Source organism: Notamacropus eugenii, chromosome 2, assembly GCF_028372415.1.
Source record: "Notamacropus eugenii isolate mMacEug1 chromosome 2, mMacEug1.pri_v2, whole genome shotgun sequence".
Classification (NCBI taxonomy): domain Eukaryota; kingdom Metazoa; phylum Chordata; class Mammalia; order Diprotodontia; family Macropodidae; genus Notamacropus; species Notamacropus eugenii.
Genome location: NC_092873.1, coordinates 464,455,296 through 464,474,027, shown reverse-complemented (window position 1 = coordinate 464,474,027; position 18,732 = coordinate 464,455,296). Strand labels below are relative to the sequence as shown.

The window sequence follows — 18,732 nt, the reverse complement described above, 5'->3', positions numbered from 1 at the left end:
GGCCTCTCTGCAAAGAGGGCAACTGTCCCCCTTTAAAAACCACTCCTGAAGGCTAACACAGGTGAACACCCATTCAAGCAGGGGCACCTTACTTTTTCTCACTGCTCCTGCCCCAGCAACTTTTGGTTTTGTTTTGTGATTTCTTGGTTTCTCATAAAGTCATTAGCCTCCATCTGTTCCATTCTAATTTTGAAAGAACTATTTTCTTCAGTGAGCTTTTGAATCTCCTTTTCCATTTGGCTAATTCTGCTTTTGAAAGCATTCTTCTCCTCATTGGCTTTTTGAACCTCTTTTGCCAATTGAGTTAGGCTAGTTTTCAAGGTGTTAATTTCTTCAACATTTTTTTGGGTCTCCTTTAGCAGGGAGCTGATTTGCTGTTCATGCTTTGACTTCATGTCTCTCATTTCTCTTCCCAGCTTTTCCTCCACCTCTCTAACTTGATTTTCAAAATTCTTTTTGAGCTCTTCCATGGCCTGAGCCCATTGAGTGGGCTGAGACACAGAAGCCTTGATTTCTGTGTCTTTGCCTGATGGTAAGCATTGTTCTTCCTCATCAGAAAGGAAGGGAGGAAATGCCTGTTCACCAAGAAAGTAACCTTCTATAGTCTTATTTCTTTTCCCTTTTCTGGGCATTTTCCCAGCCAGTGACTTGACCTCTGAATATTTTCCTCACACCCACCTCACCTCCTGATCCTCCCAGCCAGTGTTTGGGGTCTGAGATTCAAATGCTGCTTCCAGCCTCAGGGCTTTGGGCGGGGGCAGGGCTGCTATTCAGTGTGAGATTAAATTCAGATGCTCAGGTGAGGGCAGGGCTGCCTCTCAGGCTCAGTTCCCTCAGGGAGTTTATGCACAGACCTTCAACAATGGATCCAGGCTCCTGCCTGCTTGGGGAGCCCTGGTCTGCCGCTGCCCCTCAGCTTCTGTCTCCCGAGGGGGCCCGAGCCATGGGGGCACCCCACTCCCCCCTCGACCCGCCAAAGGGACTCTCTCACAGACCCCCGTCACCTGTGGGTGGAGGTACTTGTGCGGCCGCTGGAGATCCCGTCCCTGAAGCCCGCTCGGATCTTTTCCTCTCTGTGCTGCGGCCGGGCTGTACTCAGCTCCCAGTCCCGGCGCCCAGTCCGCAGCACGAAGGACCTTTTACGAGAGGTTTGCAGGTCTCTCCAGAACAGAAATCTCCCTCACTCCAATGTTCTGTGGCCTCTGGGTGCAGAATTCGCCGTGAGTTACTTCTTTGTAGTTGTTCTATGGGTTGTGGGTTCGGAGCTATGTGTATGTGCGTCTTTCTACTACGCCATCTTGGCTCCGCCCCCCCCCAGCAACTTTAAAGCCCTAGTAAATGTGAAAAAGAAAAGAGAAGGAAGGTCAGAAAGGAGCACAGATAAGTAGGACAGCTTCGAAACCAATAGAATGAACTTATATGTCTCAAAAGAAAAATAAGCTGTACATAATAGAAATCTTCACTTTCACGTACAATACTTTTTTCTGTTCTATTATACATATGGAAATGCCCATTTTGTGCATTGTTTTAAGTTCAGGATGAAAATAACTTAAAAAAAATGACTGAAGCATTGAGTTTAAGTCAATGTCAGAACCAAGGACAAGTCTATGGGACAAATATTGTCCTCTGTTTTCAAAGAGGACCAGTGACATCGTGATGTTGGGATCAGGGTACAGTGTGTTTGGCTGTGGCTGATCACACCAATACAAACTCAGAGGGCTCTACTACAGGTCAGGCACAAATAGTCCATATGAACCTTTGGGGTGGAGATGTCTCTTAAATTTGCATATCTCATGGTTTGGGTTTTTTCTTTTTTTTTGAGCTGTGAAATTCTGCTTTGCTCAAAGAGGACAGCACCTTCTTTGACATGGGTACTCCATGCTAGGCAATGCCAGAATCTCTGATGTCTCAATCCATACTAAAGTTCTTCAACTAGACCTTGAGGGTGTCCTTCTTCTGACTTCATGTGAGTACTTGCTTTGTGTGAGTTCTCCAAAACGTACTTTTGGCATTTGGACAGCCTGGTCAGCCTATTGAGCTCTCTGCAGTAGAGTTTGCCTAGAAGTTCAGCTCCAGAGAAGACCTCAATGTCTAGTTCTTTATCTTGCTAAGGTGATCTTCAGAATCTTCTTAAGGCAATTCAAGTGGAAGTGGTTGTCTTCTGGCATGGTGTGGGTATACTGTCCAGATTTCACAGGCAACAATGAAGTCAGCACAATGTCTTTGTAAACCTTCAGTTTGGTAGGCACTCTAATACTTCTTCTCCCCTATGTTTTCCTCCATATCCTCCCAAACACTGAGAGAACTCTGGCAATGCATGTGTCAACCTCATCATCTACATCCCTGGAAATTATACTGCCAAGGTATAATTTATCCACAGTATTCAAAATCTCTCCATTTACTGTGACTGGTTCCACATATGGATGGTGTCATGCTGGCTGGTGGAGAATCTGTGTTTTCTTAGTGTTAATTGTCAGAACTAAATTAGCACAAGTGGAAGAGAATTGATCCAAGCTGCATCTCAGCATCAGAGGCTTCACTGAGTGCACCATCATCTGTGAACAGAAAGTTGAGCAGCAACTCTCCCTCCACTTGTCTGTGAGATAATAAGCATGCAGTATACAGAGAATTCATCTATTGACCAGGAAATAATCAGCAATGGGGTAGGGGATGACTTGTTGCATGCTTGGGCATGTCTACTGTACTCCAGTTATTCAAGGTTCTCTAATTCCATTGGCATGAGTTAAGCATGTAATAGTTAACAGTAAACACTGTCTCCTGACATTTTTATATTTAGTATAAAATGTCCATTGACTAGAGTTCTACTAAGGAAGAAATCAATCATAATCCTTACTTTGCCTGTGTCTATCACTGTCCTTTGTTGTTTGAAGATATTGCTACATATGGTGATTACTCTCCACGACTGAAGAGAGGGCTATGTGGTGAGCCCCACATGTGTGAAGATTGTTCTTTTATCTGTAACTGGCTTCTATATTCAAGTCTGGCAGCCTGAAACCTCTTTATTTTTGACTTTGGCCACCAGGTTAGTTTCTCTGAGGTCATTTCCTAGCTGTCCACGGTGGAGCTTTGTGGCTTCAGGTAAATAGCATTTAAATCATGTTGTCTCAGGACTAAGCACTGATAATAATGTTTTCAACTCCTTCACTTTGAAGCTCAATCATATAGCACGTTGAAATAACTTATTTTTCAGGTCCAGTTCTTTCTGGATCATAGATAGATGTGGTTTCATTTTGCTAGGCAATGAATCACAGAATTTCAAAGATGGAAGCAGCCTCCAAGGGTACCTAGACCAATCCTACCTGACTGAATTCTTTCTACATCACGCCAAATAAATAATCAGCCTTCCCTTGACTAGAAGACTCGATAAAGCAGTAAAGATTTTACTGCATTATTGGGCTGAAATCTCTGTACTTATGGTGCTTGTTGCTTCAGTGACTTGGGAGACACTGCCACTTTCCTCAGGTGCTTTTTAGCCTCCTCTAATTTGGCAAATAAATGCTCAGCTACTGAAAGTCTTTCCAATTCCCCTTTATGTAGAATTGTAGAGTCTGAGAGGAGTCTAGTCCCAGCCTCATCATGACTAAGTGGAGACTCACAGAGGTTAGATGATTAGCCACAGCTGGGTGGAGGGCAGAGCCAGACCTAGAACCAAAGTGGTTTCCCTTACTGAGTCAGTGGACTTGCCACCACACTGTGCTTCCTTTCACAAAAGAAGCCAGTCACCCTTTCATTTCCCCCCACCCCCAAACCAATTTTTTTTTTGGCAGGGTAGGGTAGGAAATTGCATCCTTTGTTGATTCAAAGTGAATACTTTCAGAACAGCTGCCATGGTTGAAATCCTGGTTGCTGCTAATTGTGTGCTTGCCCGAGAAGCAAAGAACTGTGGAGATTTCCAAATAATACACAGGGAGTCTAAGCAGGGAAGAAATGTTTTGGGCACACACATAAATCTTTACTCCATCTTCATATCAGCTCACATCTTGCTGTACAAAGGACTTTTGATTCAGGAATTATACTTGGCAATTCTAGCCAAAATGATCTTTTATAGAATAACTTTCTATGTCTTGCATATAGTAGGCACTTTGTAAATGCTGGTTGAATTTAATTGAATTAAAAATTGTATTCCAAAAGGATTCAGGTTATTAGGAAACCCTGGTCAGCAGATAGCAGACAGTAAATTAATGTGCTAATGAGGTGATAATACAGTTTTGCCCAGGATTACACACTCACAGAGGCTAGCAAATTAAATGCCAGCTGATATTTTCCTCAGACAAATTTACATATTCAGAATCCTGAAGACAATTTTTCTATTTGAATCTGAGATATCCCCTGCCTTTTAGCTGGTTAAAGATAAATAAATGAATTGCCACAGAGGTGGTGTGGCAAACAAATCCTGAAGTTCTTTTATTGTGTCAGGCTACAAACTGGTTCTTCTGTGTATTCAATCAGTCATTCATTCTTTTAGCAAGCATTTATTAAGTGAGTCTTAGGTTAGAGGCAATGTGTTGGCTACTTCATAAATGCTATTTGAACTGAATTGAAAGGATAAAAAAAGGAACAATTCTGACTCTGGAGGGGCTTTGTCTGGCAAAGAGCATTGCATTTGAGTTCAAAGAGCATTGAGAATTTGTGTTCAAATGTTAGCTGTGTGACCTTAGGCAAGTCACTAAACTTCTCTGATCCCTAGTTTTCAGATATATACAGTGATGGGTTTGCACTAGATGACCCTAGTTCTGAAATGATGGAGCATACTTCTGGGGGCTTTTTCAATTTCTTGGCTTTACACTTTTAATACCAACTAGCACTCCTCTATAGCCAGTAATAGTCTATCATGATGGACTACAAAAATAGCAAATAATGTGAATGATCAGTGCTATGTCCATTTAGAGGAGAGTTTGCTGTTAGCTGAACAGTGAGGAAAGACTTTAGGGAAGAAGAGACTAGATTTGAGCTGTGTCTTGAAGGATAGGCAGGATTTAGGTAAGCAAAGAGGAAGGAAAAAGTGGAGATGAAGGAGGACGAAGGTCATTTGTCAAAGATCTTTGATCAACTCAGATGCAGCAGAAGGTTCTTGTTGGGGAGCACTGAGAAATATGGTGGCATTGTTTGCCACTGTCACCTCTTTCATATATCTGAAAAATGGCTACCTTAATGATTTTGAAATTGTGTAACCTTCAACAGCCTATGGGTCCCATCACTACCTGTTTTGTCTTCTTGAGCGAAATTTCCACTTACTCAAATAGCTGATAAGGGAGATGAAGTATCAGAGTCCAAATATGATGGATCCACGATCATTGAGGGAAATACTTTGATAGAATCTGTTCCATTTTCTGTCTGTTTATTGACCTTCTCATTTTACTTATACATGTTCTTGACTAAATTGATCTAACTTAGTTGGGTCACACACTAAATTTTTTGCAAACATATTTTTTTCCTCTTCCTTTTCGGTTGTATAGTCAGAAATACAAGGTTTTGTAGCTCCAATTCCAATGCAAGATCTTGGAACTAGATCTGGAAATCAAGGGAGAGCAGGTTTCGAGCTCAGGCAAGTGGAAGAAACCCATAAATCCGGACAAGACTTCTTTCTGGAGGAAGAGAAGAGTGGCATTTTCAGTATGGGTTAGAGCGATTTAAGAAGTGCTTTAGATAGAATCTCATTTAGGTCTTAAAACAACCCTGTTATAGACTCAGTTATTATATACCCTTTTTACAGATAAAGAATTCTAGACTCAGAGCAGTTAAATAAGTTGGAGATGTTCATGCCGCATCTCAGACAGAGATTTGAATGAAGACTCCCTGCTAACTCCTCTCTATCCATTGATGAGTACTTCCCAGTGCTTCCATTTTGGGGAAAGGCCATATTTCTTTCTCAGGATTTTTCAACCATATCCCTTCACTTTTTACCTCCCCTTTTATGTGCCATCTTGCCTCATTATAGTGTAAATTCTTGAAGCATGGGACTGTCTGTTTTTTAGGGGGGTGCAGTATCTCTAGAGTTTAGCACTGTGCTTGGCATACTATAAGGCTTAATGAAGATCTGTTAATTGACTGACTTTCTGCCTCAAAGACAAGCATTTTCTCCACTATTCTGTCCCTTTGATGTTAGAATAAGCATTAAACTGCACTAAGACTTTTGAGAAACCCTGTATTTATTGATTTAACTTAATTATAGACTTAAGTAATTTTAAAACTTGCCTATGCATCTCTTAATGTCCATCCTAGAAAGCTGGCATACAATAAACAAAATTCATGGATTCTTGAGCAAAGCACCATATACCAAGGTTCTATCTAGTTTACTTGGTCTGTTAAAAAAACAAAACAAAACACATGAGAATTAGCTGAGATCCCGTAAAATAAAACATACTTTTTTTGGCCATCATATACCATAATTTCCCTGAGGAAGTTTGTTAGCTTTTAATTCTACATTCATTTAATTCTACAATCCACAAGAAGGAAAAAAAAAAAAGCTCTTTGATTGTCTCGGGGCAAACCTCCCTATGATGGAATCAATGCCTTTAGCCAATATCAACTGAGAATGATAGAAATAAAAGATGACTCATGGGTGGAATCTCTTTCTGAGATGGAAATTTTGTTTCCCTCTGTAGTATATTTAGATAAGCAACTTTTTTCTTCTTCGGATGGCCAGACTCAATAATGATTTGACTGGTGCTATCTTTATCCTATAATGTAATATGTTTTTGTCACTTGGTCTAATTCATCCTGCATCTTCTGCTTTTCAACCACTCCATTCCCTTTGTTTGTTTAGCATTTGCACCTTACCCTTTACCCTTTATTGCCTCCCCTCACACACCCATTCTGATAAGCAGGGCCACTTTTGAACCATCCAGATCCAGTTGGGACACTTGGGTGAAAGGTGATTCTTGTTGTTCAAGAAAAAAGAGAGAACAGAGAAGAAAAAACAGGGAAGAAAGAGAGGGGGAAAGATAGGGGATTAGGAAAAGAGAAGTAATTTCCCGGGATCTGACGCTGAGTAATTTCTGACCCAGAATTAAATTTCCAAGAAGGTGTGTGTGGGTTGTGACACCTCTTGCAAATATGGGGAGGGGGTAAAGAAGTCCCCAGTGGGAGCTGAACAGAGTGACTTATTCACTAAAGCCAGAGGGAAAGAAAACCCCAACCAGCATCCCTACATAACATGCTGCTTTAAAAAAAGAATGACTATTTTTGAACACAAGCTGTTTCCTGTCTTTACAGGCAATTCTCTAGTTGCCTTCCAGGTGGGCCCAGGTCTTCTTGCTAATTTGATCTCCTGGGATTCCTCTCCCCATCCCCCTCTCCCCAATCCCACCCCCTCACCTAGGGAGATCCAGATGGAGGTTTTACAGATGATTCAAGCCTACTGCAAAGAGGCCACCTCCTTCCCAGCGCCCCGCCCACCTAGATGCCTCTGCTTTATTTTGGGAAACAGCAGCTGAGAGGGAGGATTGTTAATTGTTTGTCAAGCCTTTCCAGACCAGTTAGATCAGGAGAAAAAAAAGGGAGAACACCGATTTAATTCCCTATCCTGGGTTTTCTCTTCCTCTTCTCTAGTAAGGGAAAGTCGCTCCCTCCCCCTCCCCCTCCCTCCCCCTCCCTCCCCCTCCCAAAAAAACCCTAAACAAACCAAGACAAAACAAAACAAAAAACAGGGACTGATTTGTAAGACCCTGCCTCCTTTGCCTGTTCTTAATGTATACAGACCTCCCTCCCAATCTGTAGTACACTACAGACATGTAAGGCAACAGACCCTGATCAAATCCAAGGGGCTGTCAGGAGCACATTTGCAAGTTTCATAAAACCTGTAATGAACACAACCTCTGGCCAGTAAAATAAGAGAGCCCCCTTCCCCCCATTCAAACACAGAACTTCCTCCAACAAATCGTCCCGGGGAGAACCCAGCCTCCCAGCCCCAAGGCACGTTGATAGCAACCTGTAGTATTGCCAGACCAAGTAAGAGAAGCCAATTTCTAGGATCCAAAGATACCCCACGGTGAGCACCTTAAAAACCTGCATAAGGCACACTAATCATCAACACGCTCGTTGTGACATACTCCACACAGCCGGGACAAACTCAAGATCAAACATAAATAAAGCCAGCCGGAAAGCTTGCCGGGACTCTGACCTCAGAGGCTACCATGTGACTCTGTCTCAAACTTACTAAGGCATTACATCAGCCTGGGAATGAAAGAAAGACTGAGAGAGAGTGGAGGGGGAAAAACAACTAGGAACCAAAATATTAGCCTTCTTAAAAGGGCAATACCACTAAGCTTTTTTCTATAAGACAGATTGGCTTCTTTTAACCAATTCTTTCCTGAAGGAGGAAAAAAGTCTTGTTCTGACATTCTGACTGCTTTCCTTGAGGGATACCTACCTGGTAATATAGGAATCTGTGAATCTGACCCAAAGAAAGAAATAACAAAGACTTTACCTTTGAAAAAACAATGATGAGGTGACCAGACAAGTATTATGGTTTAGGGGGTGAGATGGTTAAGCCCGGAATCAGGAAGACCTGGGCTCATATCTTGACTCTGATATCTTACTTGTTAAAGGAACCTGGACAAATCATTTATTTGCCCCAGGTAACTGAGGAGAGCTGGCCCTTAAATTATCAAAGAAGTTTTATACCTGCCACTGAGGAGGGAATTCACTGCACTGACAAGCAGAGGTCCTTCACACATTGGATGGAGACGATTATGGCTCCTCTGACACTGTGAAGGTCACCCTGAAGCTCTCAAGGGCTGTAACAGGCTATGAAAGGCTTGGAATACAGCAGTATAGTAGACGGTAGGTCTCCATCAATCAGCAAGACTTTATTAAATGATTACTATGTTCCAGGAACAGTGCTAAGTAAGGATAAAAAGAAAAGGCAATAAGCAAAACAAGCTCCTAGGAAGCTCATATTCTCATAGGGGTGAAAACATGCAAACAACTATGTACATGTAAAATATATACAGAATAAATTAGAAGGAATTTTGGAGGGAATGGGGAAATCAGGAAAGACCTCAAAGAAAGTAAGATGTGAGCTGAGCTATGTCTCAAAGGCAACTAGGGAAGGCAGGAGGCAGAGATGGGGGTGGGGAGATGGGGTGAGGGGGAGCATCCTAGGAATGTGGAACAGACAGTGAATAAGCATGAAGCTGGCAGATGGAGTATTGTACCAGGAATGAAAACCACTGTCACCAGACTGTGGACTCTTGGAGGGAAGAACCTGTCTTTTGCTTTAGAACAGTGCTGAGCACATAGTAGGTGCTTAATAAATGCTTATTGATTTATGACTGACTGTCAGTAGATCACAGAGTAGATTTAAGGGGAGTTAAATGTAAGAAGATTGTAAAGTTAGGAGGGGGGCATGTGATAAAGGACAAAAGAGGAGTTCCTATTTTATCACAGAGATAATAGGGAGCCCCTGTCATTTCTTGAGTGGGTGGAGGCGAGGTGAAACGGCCAGATTTACAATTGGGGAAGATCACTTTGGCAGCTGAGCAGAGATGGACTGGACCAGGGAGAGGCTTGAGGCAGAAAGACTAAACAGCAAGCTATTGCAATATTCCAAATATGAGGTGATAAGAGCCTGTACTGGAGTGGCAGCTGTGTGAGTGCAGGGAAAGGGGTAATTGTGAAAGTAGAAAAGAGAAGACTTGGCAAAAGTTTGGCTAAGAAAGGAACTGGAGTTGACACCTCGGTGTCATGGCTAAAAGACCAGAAGCATGGGAATCCCCTTGACACTAACAGGAAAGATGAGAAGAAGGGAGTTGGGGGAAAGGGGAAGATAATCAATTGTTTTAGACAAGTTGAGTTTGAGATGCTTGTGTTTTGTCTACTTTGAGATGTACAGGAATCAGTTGCTGTTATGAGACAGGAGGGCTGGAAAGTATAGATCTTGGAATCATCTGTATAGTGTTGACAATTTAATCCATTGAGAACTGATGAGATCGCCATGTGAGAGAACATAGAGGGCCCAGAACAGAGTCTTAGGGGTCTACTTTGGGCCCTATCTGGAGGAGGATTCAGCCAAGTAGACTGTGAAGGATTGGTCAGACAGGCTGGAGAAGAAGCAGGAGAGAGCTGTCACAAAAACCTAGAGAAGAGAGAGTATACAGAAGGGGGTGATTTTCGGTATCAAAGGTTGCACAGAAGTCAAAGAAGAATGAGAACTGAGAAATGGCCATTAGACTTGATTAAAAAAAGGTCATTGGTGACTTTGGAAAGACCAATTTCAGCTGAATGATTTAGTTGGAAAACATATTATGGAGGGTTTATAACTGACTGAAAGGACAGGAGGTAGACAATTTTCTCAAGGAGTTTAGTCAAGAAAGCAAGGACAGATAGAGCTAGTAGGGAAGAACAGTTCAAGGGAGGGTTCTCTTCGAATAAGGGAGGCATAAGTGTGTTTGTAGGCACCAGGGAAGGAACCGAGAGGGAGGAGAGATTGAAGATCAGAGACTGGGGTTGCTAGAAGAGGAAATCTACTGACAAATGGGAACGGATGAGATCAAGGATGGGTGTAGAGGGAAGGAGAAGGGCTTGAGAGACAGATGAAGGAGAAGAAAGTAGGGGAAGATATTTGAGTGATAAGATGAGAAGAGGAAGCTCTTACAAAATAGTCTCTGAATTAAGTTTGAAAAGGACCATCAGCTGAGTCATAGGTTATTAAAGTTTCGATTATGTTTTCAGTCCTTTTTTTACGAGCCATAATCTCATCAGACCTTCACAACAACCCTATATGGCAGGGTAAGGTTTATCATTATCACTTGACAGATGAGGAAACTGAAGTTAAGAGAACTTAAAGTCTCCTTTCTAATAATAATAAAAGTACAAGAAGTGGTGGAGCCACATCTGCGACCCCCAGGGTCTGACAAAGTCTGAGTTTCACTTCATGAGGTAATAACGATTGATGAAACTAAAATAATAACAATAATAATCACTAGCATTTACATAGCACCTTAAAGGTTGCAAAATGCTTTACAAATATTATTTTATCCTCACAACCCTGGGAGGTAGGTGCAATAAAAATAATTGGACTTTTTATTTCCTAGTCACTTCGTTTCATAAGATTTCCAATTGTTCTATAAACACCAGAATCCTGACAAAATAGTACCAAGAACTGATACTAGCATTTATTTACAATATACATTTACAGCCAGGGATAACATTTGTTAGACTGCTTAAACAAAATACTAAGCGCAAGATGTTAGTGCTTTTGTGTACATGGATTGAAGTAATGAGGATGGATCCTAGAATTTCATATCCACTTAGTTTATGTTGCTTGTTTAGATAGGCTGTGCTGAACAAAAAACAACTTGTCTCGTGAATTAAACTTGTTTATAAGGGCTATATTATTTAGAATTGGAGAAGGGAAGAATTTGGTAGTGATATAAAGATTTATAGGTTGCCTCTTAATAAGGTGTTAATATTCAGTGAAACACTTAGCACATCATTGGCACTCTATAAATGTTTAATTGGTAAAGAACAGGAAAGCAATTACTATTTTTTTTAACAAAATGTTTCACAAATAGACTTTGGAAAAGAAGTCAAAATATACTACATATCCAAGAAGCAATTTCTATCTTATCTTCTGAGGCTGTTTGAATAAAGTTCAAGTGACATAATTTCTGGGCAATTGATAATTTTATTAATAATGCTAGCATTTTATTAATAAAACTGGTCAGTGGCACTCTTGAATGCCAAAGATAATCATGGCTGGCTTTGGGCTCACAGTTTATATGCCCTTGGAAGAGAGAGTGTTCCTGAGGGTAGCTATCAATTCTGATTGGTTAACAATTAATGAGAGAATGAATATTACAATGAGAAGTGGGCTTACTCCAATGAGGGGCTTTGAGAATGGCAAAGAGACTACACCTCCATTATGTCAGCTGAGTCCCACAAACACCTAGTGAGATAGATCTTATCATCACTCTGATTTTGCAGAGATGTTAAATGACTTGAGGCAGCTAGGTGGTGTAATGGATCAGAAGACCTGAGTTCAAATCCAGCCTCAGACCCTTACTAGCTGGGTGACCCTGGGCAAGTCATCTTAACCCCTATTTGCTTCAGTTCACCTATAAAGTAGGAATACACAGGAGAAGGAAATGGTACACTAATATCTTTGCCAAGAAAACTCTATAACCTTCGTTCATAGGATCATGTAGAGTCCAACTGTGACTCAACAACAACAAAGAAATCACCTACCCACTGTCAAACAGCTGAGTGGCTCAGCTAAGGTGATTGAGACAGGATTTAAACCCAGCCTGGAGTCCATTATGCAATAATGCTGCCTCCCTTCCCATGGTTTCTGAAACTTTCCTATCTGTCATTCCTTATGGAGCAATAATATTCCATTGCATTCATGTGTGGAATTTGTTCAGCCACCATTCGTTACGTTCTCATTCTGTTGCTTGGACCTACTCAGTTCAGGAATATCATATGGTACTCAATTTTAACTGTTTAGAAAAGTGCTCCTTTACTGAGGGTCACTTTCTTCTTCGAAAACGAAGAAAGAGCAGATATCTGTTAGAAAGAAGCAATCTATGGCACCTTTACAAAGTAACTCAGAGTAGGAAACAGCTTAGACACAACTGTTTATAGGTAGTTTAAAAAGGGAAGTGGAGACTGAAGAAAATGCATGAGTAGTTTAAGAAAGGAAGGAGTTTTGGGTCCTCCTAAAAACCTTGAGCCAGCTCTGTTTTATAAATACAGTTTGAAGAGAAGGAATCCTTCAGTAGCAGAGCAGTTAGCAGGGGAAAGAGGTTAAAAATTGGGAAAGATAGCAATGGAAAAAAGTGATTCAGAAAAGGTGGGTGGGTGGAGGGGGAGAAGACAGGATAAAAAAACTGTCTGGGTTTATTTCCTCTTAAAGCTATTGTTACTTTCCCACAACCCTTGCTCCTTATCATTTTTTAAAATAATATTGGGTCTAAAAGGTTAATTTTCCTCAGAAGGGAAAGAATAATTATTTTTAAATAGTATTCATTTTTTCTCCAAAGATTCTAAAACCATGTATTTAGAACTGAAACTGACCTTTAAAGTCATCTAATCCAAGTCTTCTTCCCCCTCCATTAATTTTAAAGATGAGGAAACAGGTTCAAAGTAATGAATGACTGACCACAAGTCACACAGCATGTAAATCAGGATTTAAATCCAGTACCTGGGGCATCAAATTTAACATTCTCCCTATTGTTATTTTGAGATCTCTATTCATTTCCCACCCAGAAAGCACCCATTTGGAATTCCTTTGACTTTTCCAGTTTACCTACACCGCCCTTCCTGCTCCTCGCTAGACTGTAAACTTCTTGAGGGCAGATTGCATCTTTCTTTTTCAAATACCGTATTCCCAGGATGAAGCGCCGTGCAGGGTACATGTTTATTGACTATTAAAACACAAGGACTATCTCAATTCAATTCTGGACAATTCTGTGTATAGAGTAGTTATCACTGTGTCTTATTAATAGGATCCCTGCATTAGAGCCAGTAGAGATTACCCTGGAGGTCATCTAACACAATCCCTCCATTTTACAGATGTGGATGCGTCCAATTTACACCCTTACTAGAACCGCAAAGAAGAATCCAATAACGACGTATCTTGTTTTATTAAATATGTCATGGGCATGTGGAGGCAGAGGAATTGGATTCGAATTCTAGCTTTATGGATTACTACCTGTGACTCTTCAAGTGCTAAACCTTAGGAGCTCTATGTGTGTTCCTGAAACGTTTCCTGTAAAGAAAAATCTTAAAATTATATTTTGTATGCACTTTGAGGAGAAGCTATTTGAAGAGAAACCGTGGGGATATGTTTTTGGAAAGAAAGCAAACGGCTCCTTAATTTAAATGTTTTCTAAGTCTGGATTTTTGGTATTTTGGCTTTTCTTAAACAAAGGCAGATCTATATCTTGAAAAGACATCGTATTGTGTTTCAAACAGTTCAAAACACTTCCATTCATGTATTTACTTAACACCTTCCCCAACTATATACATATATATATATGCACACACTATCTATCTATCTATCCGTCTATCTATATACACACACACACGTATATGGAAGCTATTTAAATAGCTCCGTTTTTTTAAAAGTAAGATTAAGTGTGCTGAATGGATGTGCCTCCAGGCACCTCCAAACCAAGCTGGAGGACAGCTCCCCGGCACCTCGGGAGATCTCCCGCCGGGAGGATTCCGGGCTGGGGGCCGCAGGGCCTCGCCCCGCCGGGGGCTCCGCCGCCCGGCCACACGGGCTGCGGACCGAGGACCAGCACAACTAGCAGGCGGCGCCGCCGGCAGCCCCGCAGGAGAAGCCCCCCGAAGCCGCGTTCGTCCCCTGGCTGCCGGGGCGGGCCCTCGCGGGGCACGCGGCGTCTGCAGCCGGAGCAGCGCTGGAGGCCGGCAGGTGAGGGGCCCGTTAACAGCCCGTGCGGTCGGGTTCCCACGCCTCAGCCCGGCTACGAAACCTCCTTAGCCAAGTCTCTTAAAGTGGAGGCGGGGCCGGGGGGGAGGGGAAAAGGGTGGAGGGAGAGGGAAAGGGCGTGTGTCCGCGTACCGTGGGGGGAGGGGCGCGGTCGGGAAGCGATCCTGGCTCTTCCTTTAGAGTGGGAAAGGACCTCCGAGGCTCTGGCGCCTGCTCCCTCCTGTACGGACGGGGAAACTGAGGTCCAGGGAGGCTTAAGCGACTGCCGGGGAGCCAGGATCCGAGCCCGGGCTTCTCGGCCTCCGACGCTCTTTTTACCGGCCCCGGAGCTCCCTCTGAAGGGCACTCACTCGCCGCTGGGGTGTCTCTGGGGTGGGGGATGGGGAGTCGGGGTGGCCGCGGCCGGGGAGCCACCGTTAGGAGGGCCAGCTTCGGCTTCGGGAATCCAGCCGTGTCCAGTACGCACCTGAACGCCCTGCCCACCGCACGAACAGCCGAACAAAGGGCTTTCCCCCGCCTCCTCCGGGAACGCCCGAGCGCCCCGAGAGGTGACACCTCGGGGACTTGGCCGGCTCGTTCCCCTCCCCCCTCGAGCACCGCTTCCTCTTCCTCGCTGTTTCCCCCTTTAAGAGAGGGCTCCGCGGGACTAACGTTCGAATCTGCCCTGTCTCCGGCCCGCGGCCTCTGATTGGCTGAGAGGGGCGCACGAGGGAGCGCGAGCTCTCCCCGAACCGGTCGGAACGGTCGCTAGTCTCTCCTGATTGGCTGGCGTGAGAGGACTATATAAAGCCGCCGGGTCGCCCGTCTCCGCTCAGTTAGCGGCGGGACTGGTTGCCAAGCTCCCGTGTGCTCCGTCGCGGCCGTGAGAAAGGGGTCAGAGCTCGCGTCGCCGTGGTCCCGGTTGTTTGTTCGCTCGCTTTGGGCCGAGGGAGGAGCTGACGCGTCTCCGCCTCCGGCCCCACACCCTGCCCGCGGACGGGACGAGGGGGTAGCCGCCCGTGAATCGGCCGCCCTCGAGCTGCGGAGGCGCCTGAGCGAGGGACGATGGAGTTCAAGCTGGAAGCTCACCGCATCGTCAGCATCTCCCTGGGCAAGATCTACAACTCGAGGGTTCAGCGCGGCGGCATCAAGCTCCACAAGAACCTGCTGGTGTCGTTGGTACTTCGCAGCGCCCGCCAGGTCTACCTGAGCGACCCCTGCCTGGGCGGCCCCGGGCCGGGCGCGCTCGCGCCGCCGCCGCCGCAGCTTCCCGGGGGGCCGGCCCCGGGCTGGGGAGAGCCGCTCCCCAGGGACAGCAGCATGGAGCAGGACCCGGAGCCCGCCCCCGAGCCCCTCGGGGAGCGCCCGCCCGAGGGGTCGCCGCCGCCCCGAGCCGAGGCGGGGCCCGAAGCCCCGAGGCGCCGCGTGGAGGAGGCGGAGAGCGGCGGCGGCGGGGAAGGCGTCCCGGAGGGGCCGCCGCGGGCGCGGCTCTGCTGCTGCCGCCGCCTCCCCGGCTCCTCGCGCGGCGCCCCGCGGGCCGACTGCTCCTGCCACCCGCGCCCGGACGAGGGGGCCCCGCCACCGCCCGTCTGCCCCCGGAAAAGGAGCGCCTCGGGGGCGGGGGGCGGCCCCGGGGGGTGCTTGGCTTCGGGCGGCTCGCCCGTGAAGAAACCCCGCAGGGACTCGGAGGAACAGCCGGGCGAGGAGGAGGAGATGGAGACCGGTAACGTGGCCAGCCTCATCACCATCTTCGGGTCCAGCTTCTCCGGACTCTTGCGCAAAAGCCCCGGGGGCGGCCGGGAGGACGAGGACGGCGAGGAGGAGGAGCAGCAGCCGCCGCGCGGTCCGGAAGCGGCGGAGCCCGGGCCCATGTACTGCGACAAGCCGGTGTTAAGAAACCTCAACCCCTGGAGCACTGCCATCGTGGCCTTCTGATCGCCCGGGGCCCGGGCGGGGGCGGGGGCGCCCGGGGAGAGACTGAGGCGGTGCCGCCCCGAGCCGGGCCCCGCCCCCGGCCCGCCGCCCCGCCCCCTCGGAGCCGGCTGGGCAGCGGGACCTGCCCGGGGGCGAGCCGCGAGCGGACTGTGCCCGCGCCGCCGGGCCCCTGGGCGCCGGGGGGGCTTGTGTTATAAAGTGTTTTTGTAAGTTGATTGTTGAAGTAAGGCTTTCTTGTCACCGGGATTCCGGGCTGGGGCTCGAGACGCTGGGGGCGGGCGGGGGCGGCGCGGAGCCGGGACTTTCCTGCAGGGGCGGCGAGGAGGAAGCAGCGCGGCCGGGCCGGGAGCTGGGGGAAGGGACTCGGCGAGCCCCCCCACGACCGGCCCCGCGCGGGCCTCGTGGGCGCCCTGCGCAGCCCGGAGCGCGGTCCTGGGGGGAGGGACAATTCTTGTTGACAGACTCTGAGGTCTCCCCCCTTCAGAAAGCTTGGTGAGCTTCCTAGAAGAGATCAAGCTTGAAATACTGAGTTTATAAGGAAATATATATATAAACATATATATATTTTAAAAGCTCTAGGTCAGAATTATTACACAGTGCTTTTAAAAAGTGTTTAATGAAAAAGTTTACAGATGCCCTAATGGAAAGGCCTCGTGGCTTTAGTAGATGTGATTACTCCCGTCTTTGTTGTATAAAGGCTGGGGGCTTGTAGAGTTTTTGTACAGTATTTTCTTCGTGTATTGACATTTTTTTTGTATAAAATGTAACTTTACGTGTCTGACACGTATTAAATATTTTGAAGCAACCTCACTGTCTCCTTTTCTGTAATCACCCGCTTGGGATTGGGAGGAGCGAGAAAAGGACCGTGGTCCCACCGACCAGGGTGATATTGTTGAAATAAAATATATTTACGGCCGAGTACGGAATAGACCAAACTGGGGCAGCTATTCAATAGATGAGAAACACCAACGTATGATTCCAGGTTGGAATCATATTCTTTGAAGTTTCCTGTAACCCAGTCTGAAGGGGGTATGGCGGTCCTTTGCCTGTAGGATTTCCCATGAGCACTGTTTTATCCTTTCCACTAAAATGTCTTTACCAGTACTTTGAAGTAGAATAAATAGGTTTATGGAAAAACTACACAGCCAGTTGTAATGTAGCTCCTGAGAATTAGTTGACAATCTGTTGCCATGTCTAAATTAACTTAAAAAAATTTGTGTTTAGCCGTGCCAGTGTTGGAACCTTTTCAGTTCATGAGACAATTGACATCTTTCCTGTCTTGGGAATGTGAGGAAGGTCACTCAGAAGTTTACCTACCTGTCTGTTTTTTCTGCTGTTTTTGTCTTGTAGAGGTGTCAAAAAAAAGTATTGAGACAGATCTGATGAGGTGGGCAAATTGTAGGAAGTTTATTTACTATTAGCAGACTGATTTTCTGACTTACCTTAAATGTCAATTTAAAGTATTTGGGTCATGTGGCTAATAAAAGGGATGGCAACCAAAAACAATTGTCTCCCTACTTAAACTGAAGTTAACTTCATGCAGGTGAGCTTTTTGTCTAGAACAGCAAAATCCAGCTCTGAAGAATGTCATTTTTCAACGAGCACCTATTATGTGCTAGGTATTGGAAATATAAATGCAACCCTCTCCCCACTTTTGCCCTCAAAAAGTTTACATTCTAATTGAAAAAATGTCTACCCCTCCCCCAAATTGTATACAGAGTAGTTTGCCAGGGCATAGAGAATTGGGATGGTCTTACTGTAGGTATTGGGATCCAAGCTGAATCTTCAAGTAAATCATAAATTCCAAGTGAGAAGGGAACACAGCATATGTATGGGGAGATAGTCTGCAGAAAAGTACCAACGGGGAGTCCTATAAATGGGACAGCCAGCAAGCCAGTTTGGTTGGACCCTAGTCTGGAGCTAGATTGTTAAGAGCTTTAAGAGCCCAACAGAAGGGTTTGCATTTGATTTTGGAGGCAAGAGGGAGCCACTGGACCTTCTTGAGCAGGGTAATGATAGGATCAGACTTATGCTTTAGGACCATCAATCTGGCAGCTGTGTGAAGGACTGAGGGGAGGAGGAAGAAACTGGATACAAGGAGACCAATTAGGAGGCTATAAAAATAATCCAGGTGAAAGGGGATGAGGGCCTGAATTAGGGTGACTGTATAAGTGCAGAAAGAGGGATAGATTGAAAATCAAAGTATGTAATTGCAGTTGTCTGATGCTTTTAAGCAGTGTCGGATGGTGTAGGCCTCTATGATAAGTTGTAATTTTATGAACTGAAATGAGTAGATCACAGGATTCTGAACTGGTTACCGAAGGTTGCAGGAAAAATTGAGAAAACTTAAGAAAAACTCAGAGTGGTATTCTGATGATGGTCATAGGATCGTAGTTCTA

The 18,732-nt window shown here is 45.3% G+C and overlaps 1 protein-coding gene and 1 long non-coding RNA gene across 3 annotated transcripts; one reads left to right on the top strand and one right to left on the bottom strand.

Moving 5' to 3' along the window:
• Positions 1-6,216: 6,216 nt before the first annotated feature.
• Positions 6,217-8,627, bottom strand: LOC140529665 (uncharacterized). Of its 2 annotated transcripts, none has more exons than XR_011975639.1 (2): positions 7,952-8,627; positions 6,217-6,323 (listed from the first exon to the last, which is right to left on the bottom strand). It is a non-coding gene; the product is annotated as an uncharacterized lncRNA (long non-coding RNA). The 2 variants fall into 2 exon arrangements; XR_011975640.1 differs by having other exon boundaries at positions 8,020-8,627.
• A 6,527-nt stretch (positions 8,628-15,154) lies between these two features.
• IER5 (immediate early response 5) lies at positions 15,155-17,138 on the top strand. Its single transcript, XM_072648478.1, has one exon. The coding sequence runs from the start codon at positions 15,464-15,466 to the stop codon at positions 16,331-16,333; it is 870 nt and encodes a 289-aa protein (XP_072504579.1). The 5' UTR covers positions 15,155-15,463; the 3' UTR covers positions 16,334-17,138.
• Positions 17,139-18,732: the final 1,594 nt, after the last annotated feature.

Bases quoted from the DNA above. Each gene is read 5' to 3' on its own strand.
- IER5 (XM_072648478.1), top strand. From the start codon at position 15,464: ATGGAGTTCAAGCTGGAAGCTCACCGCATCGTCAGCATCTCCCTGGGC.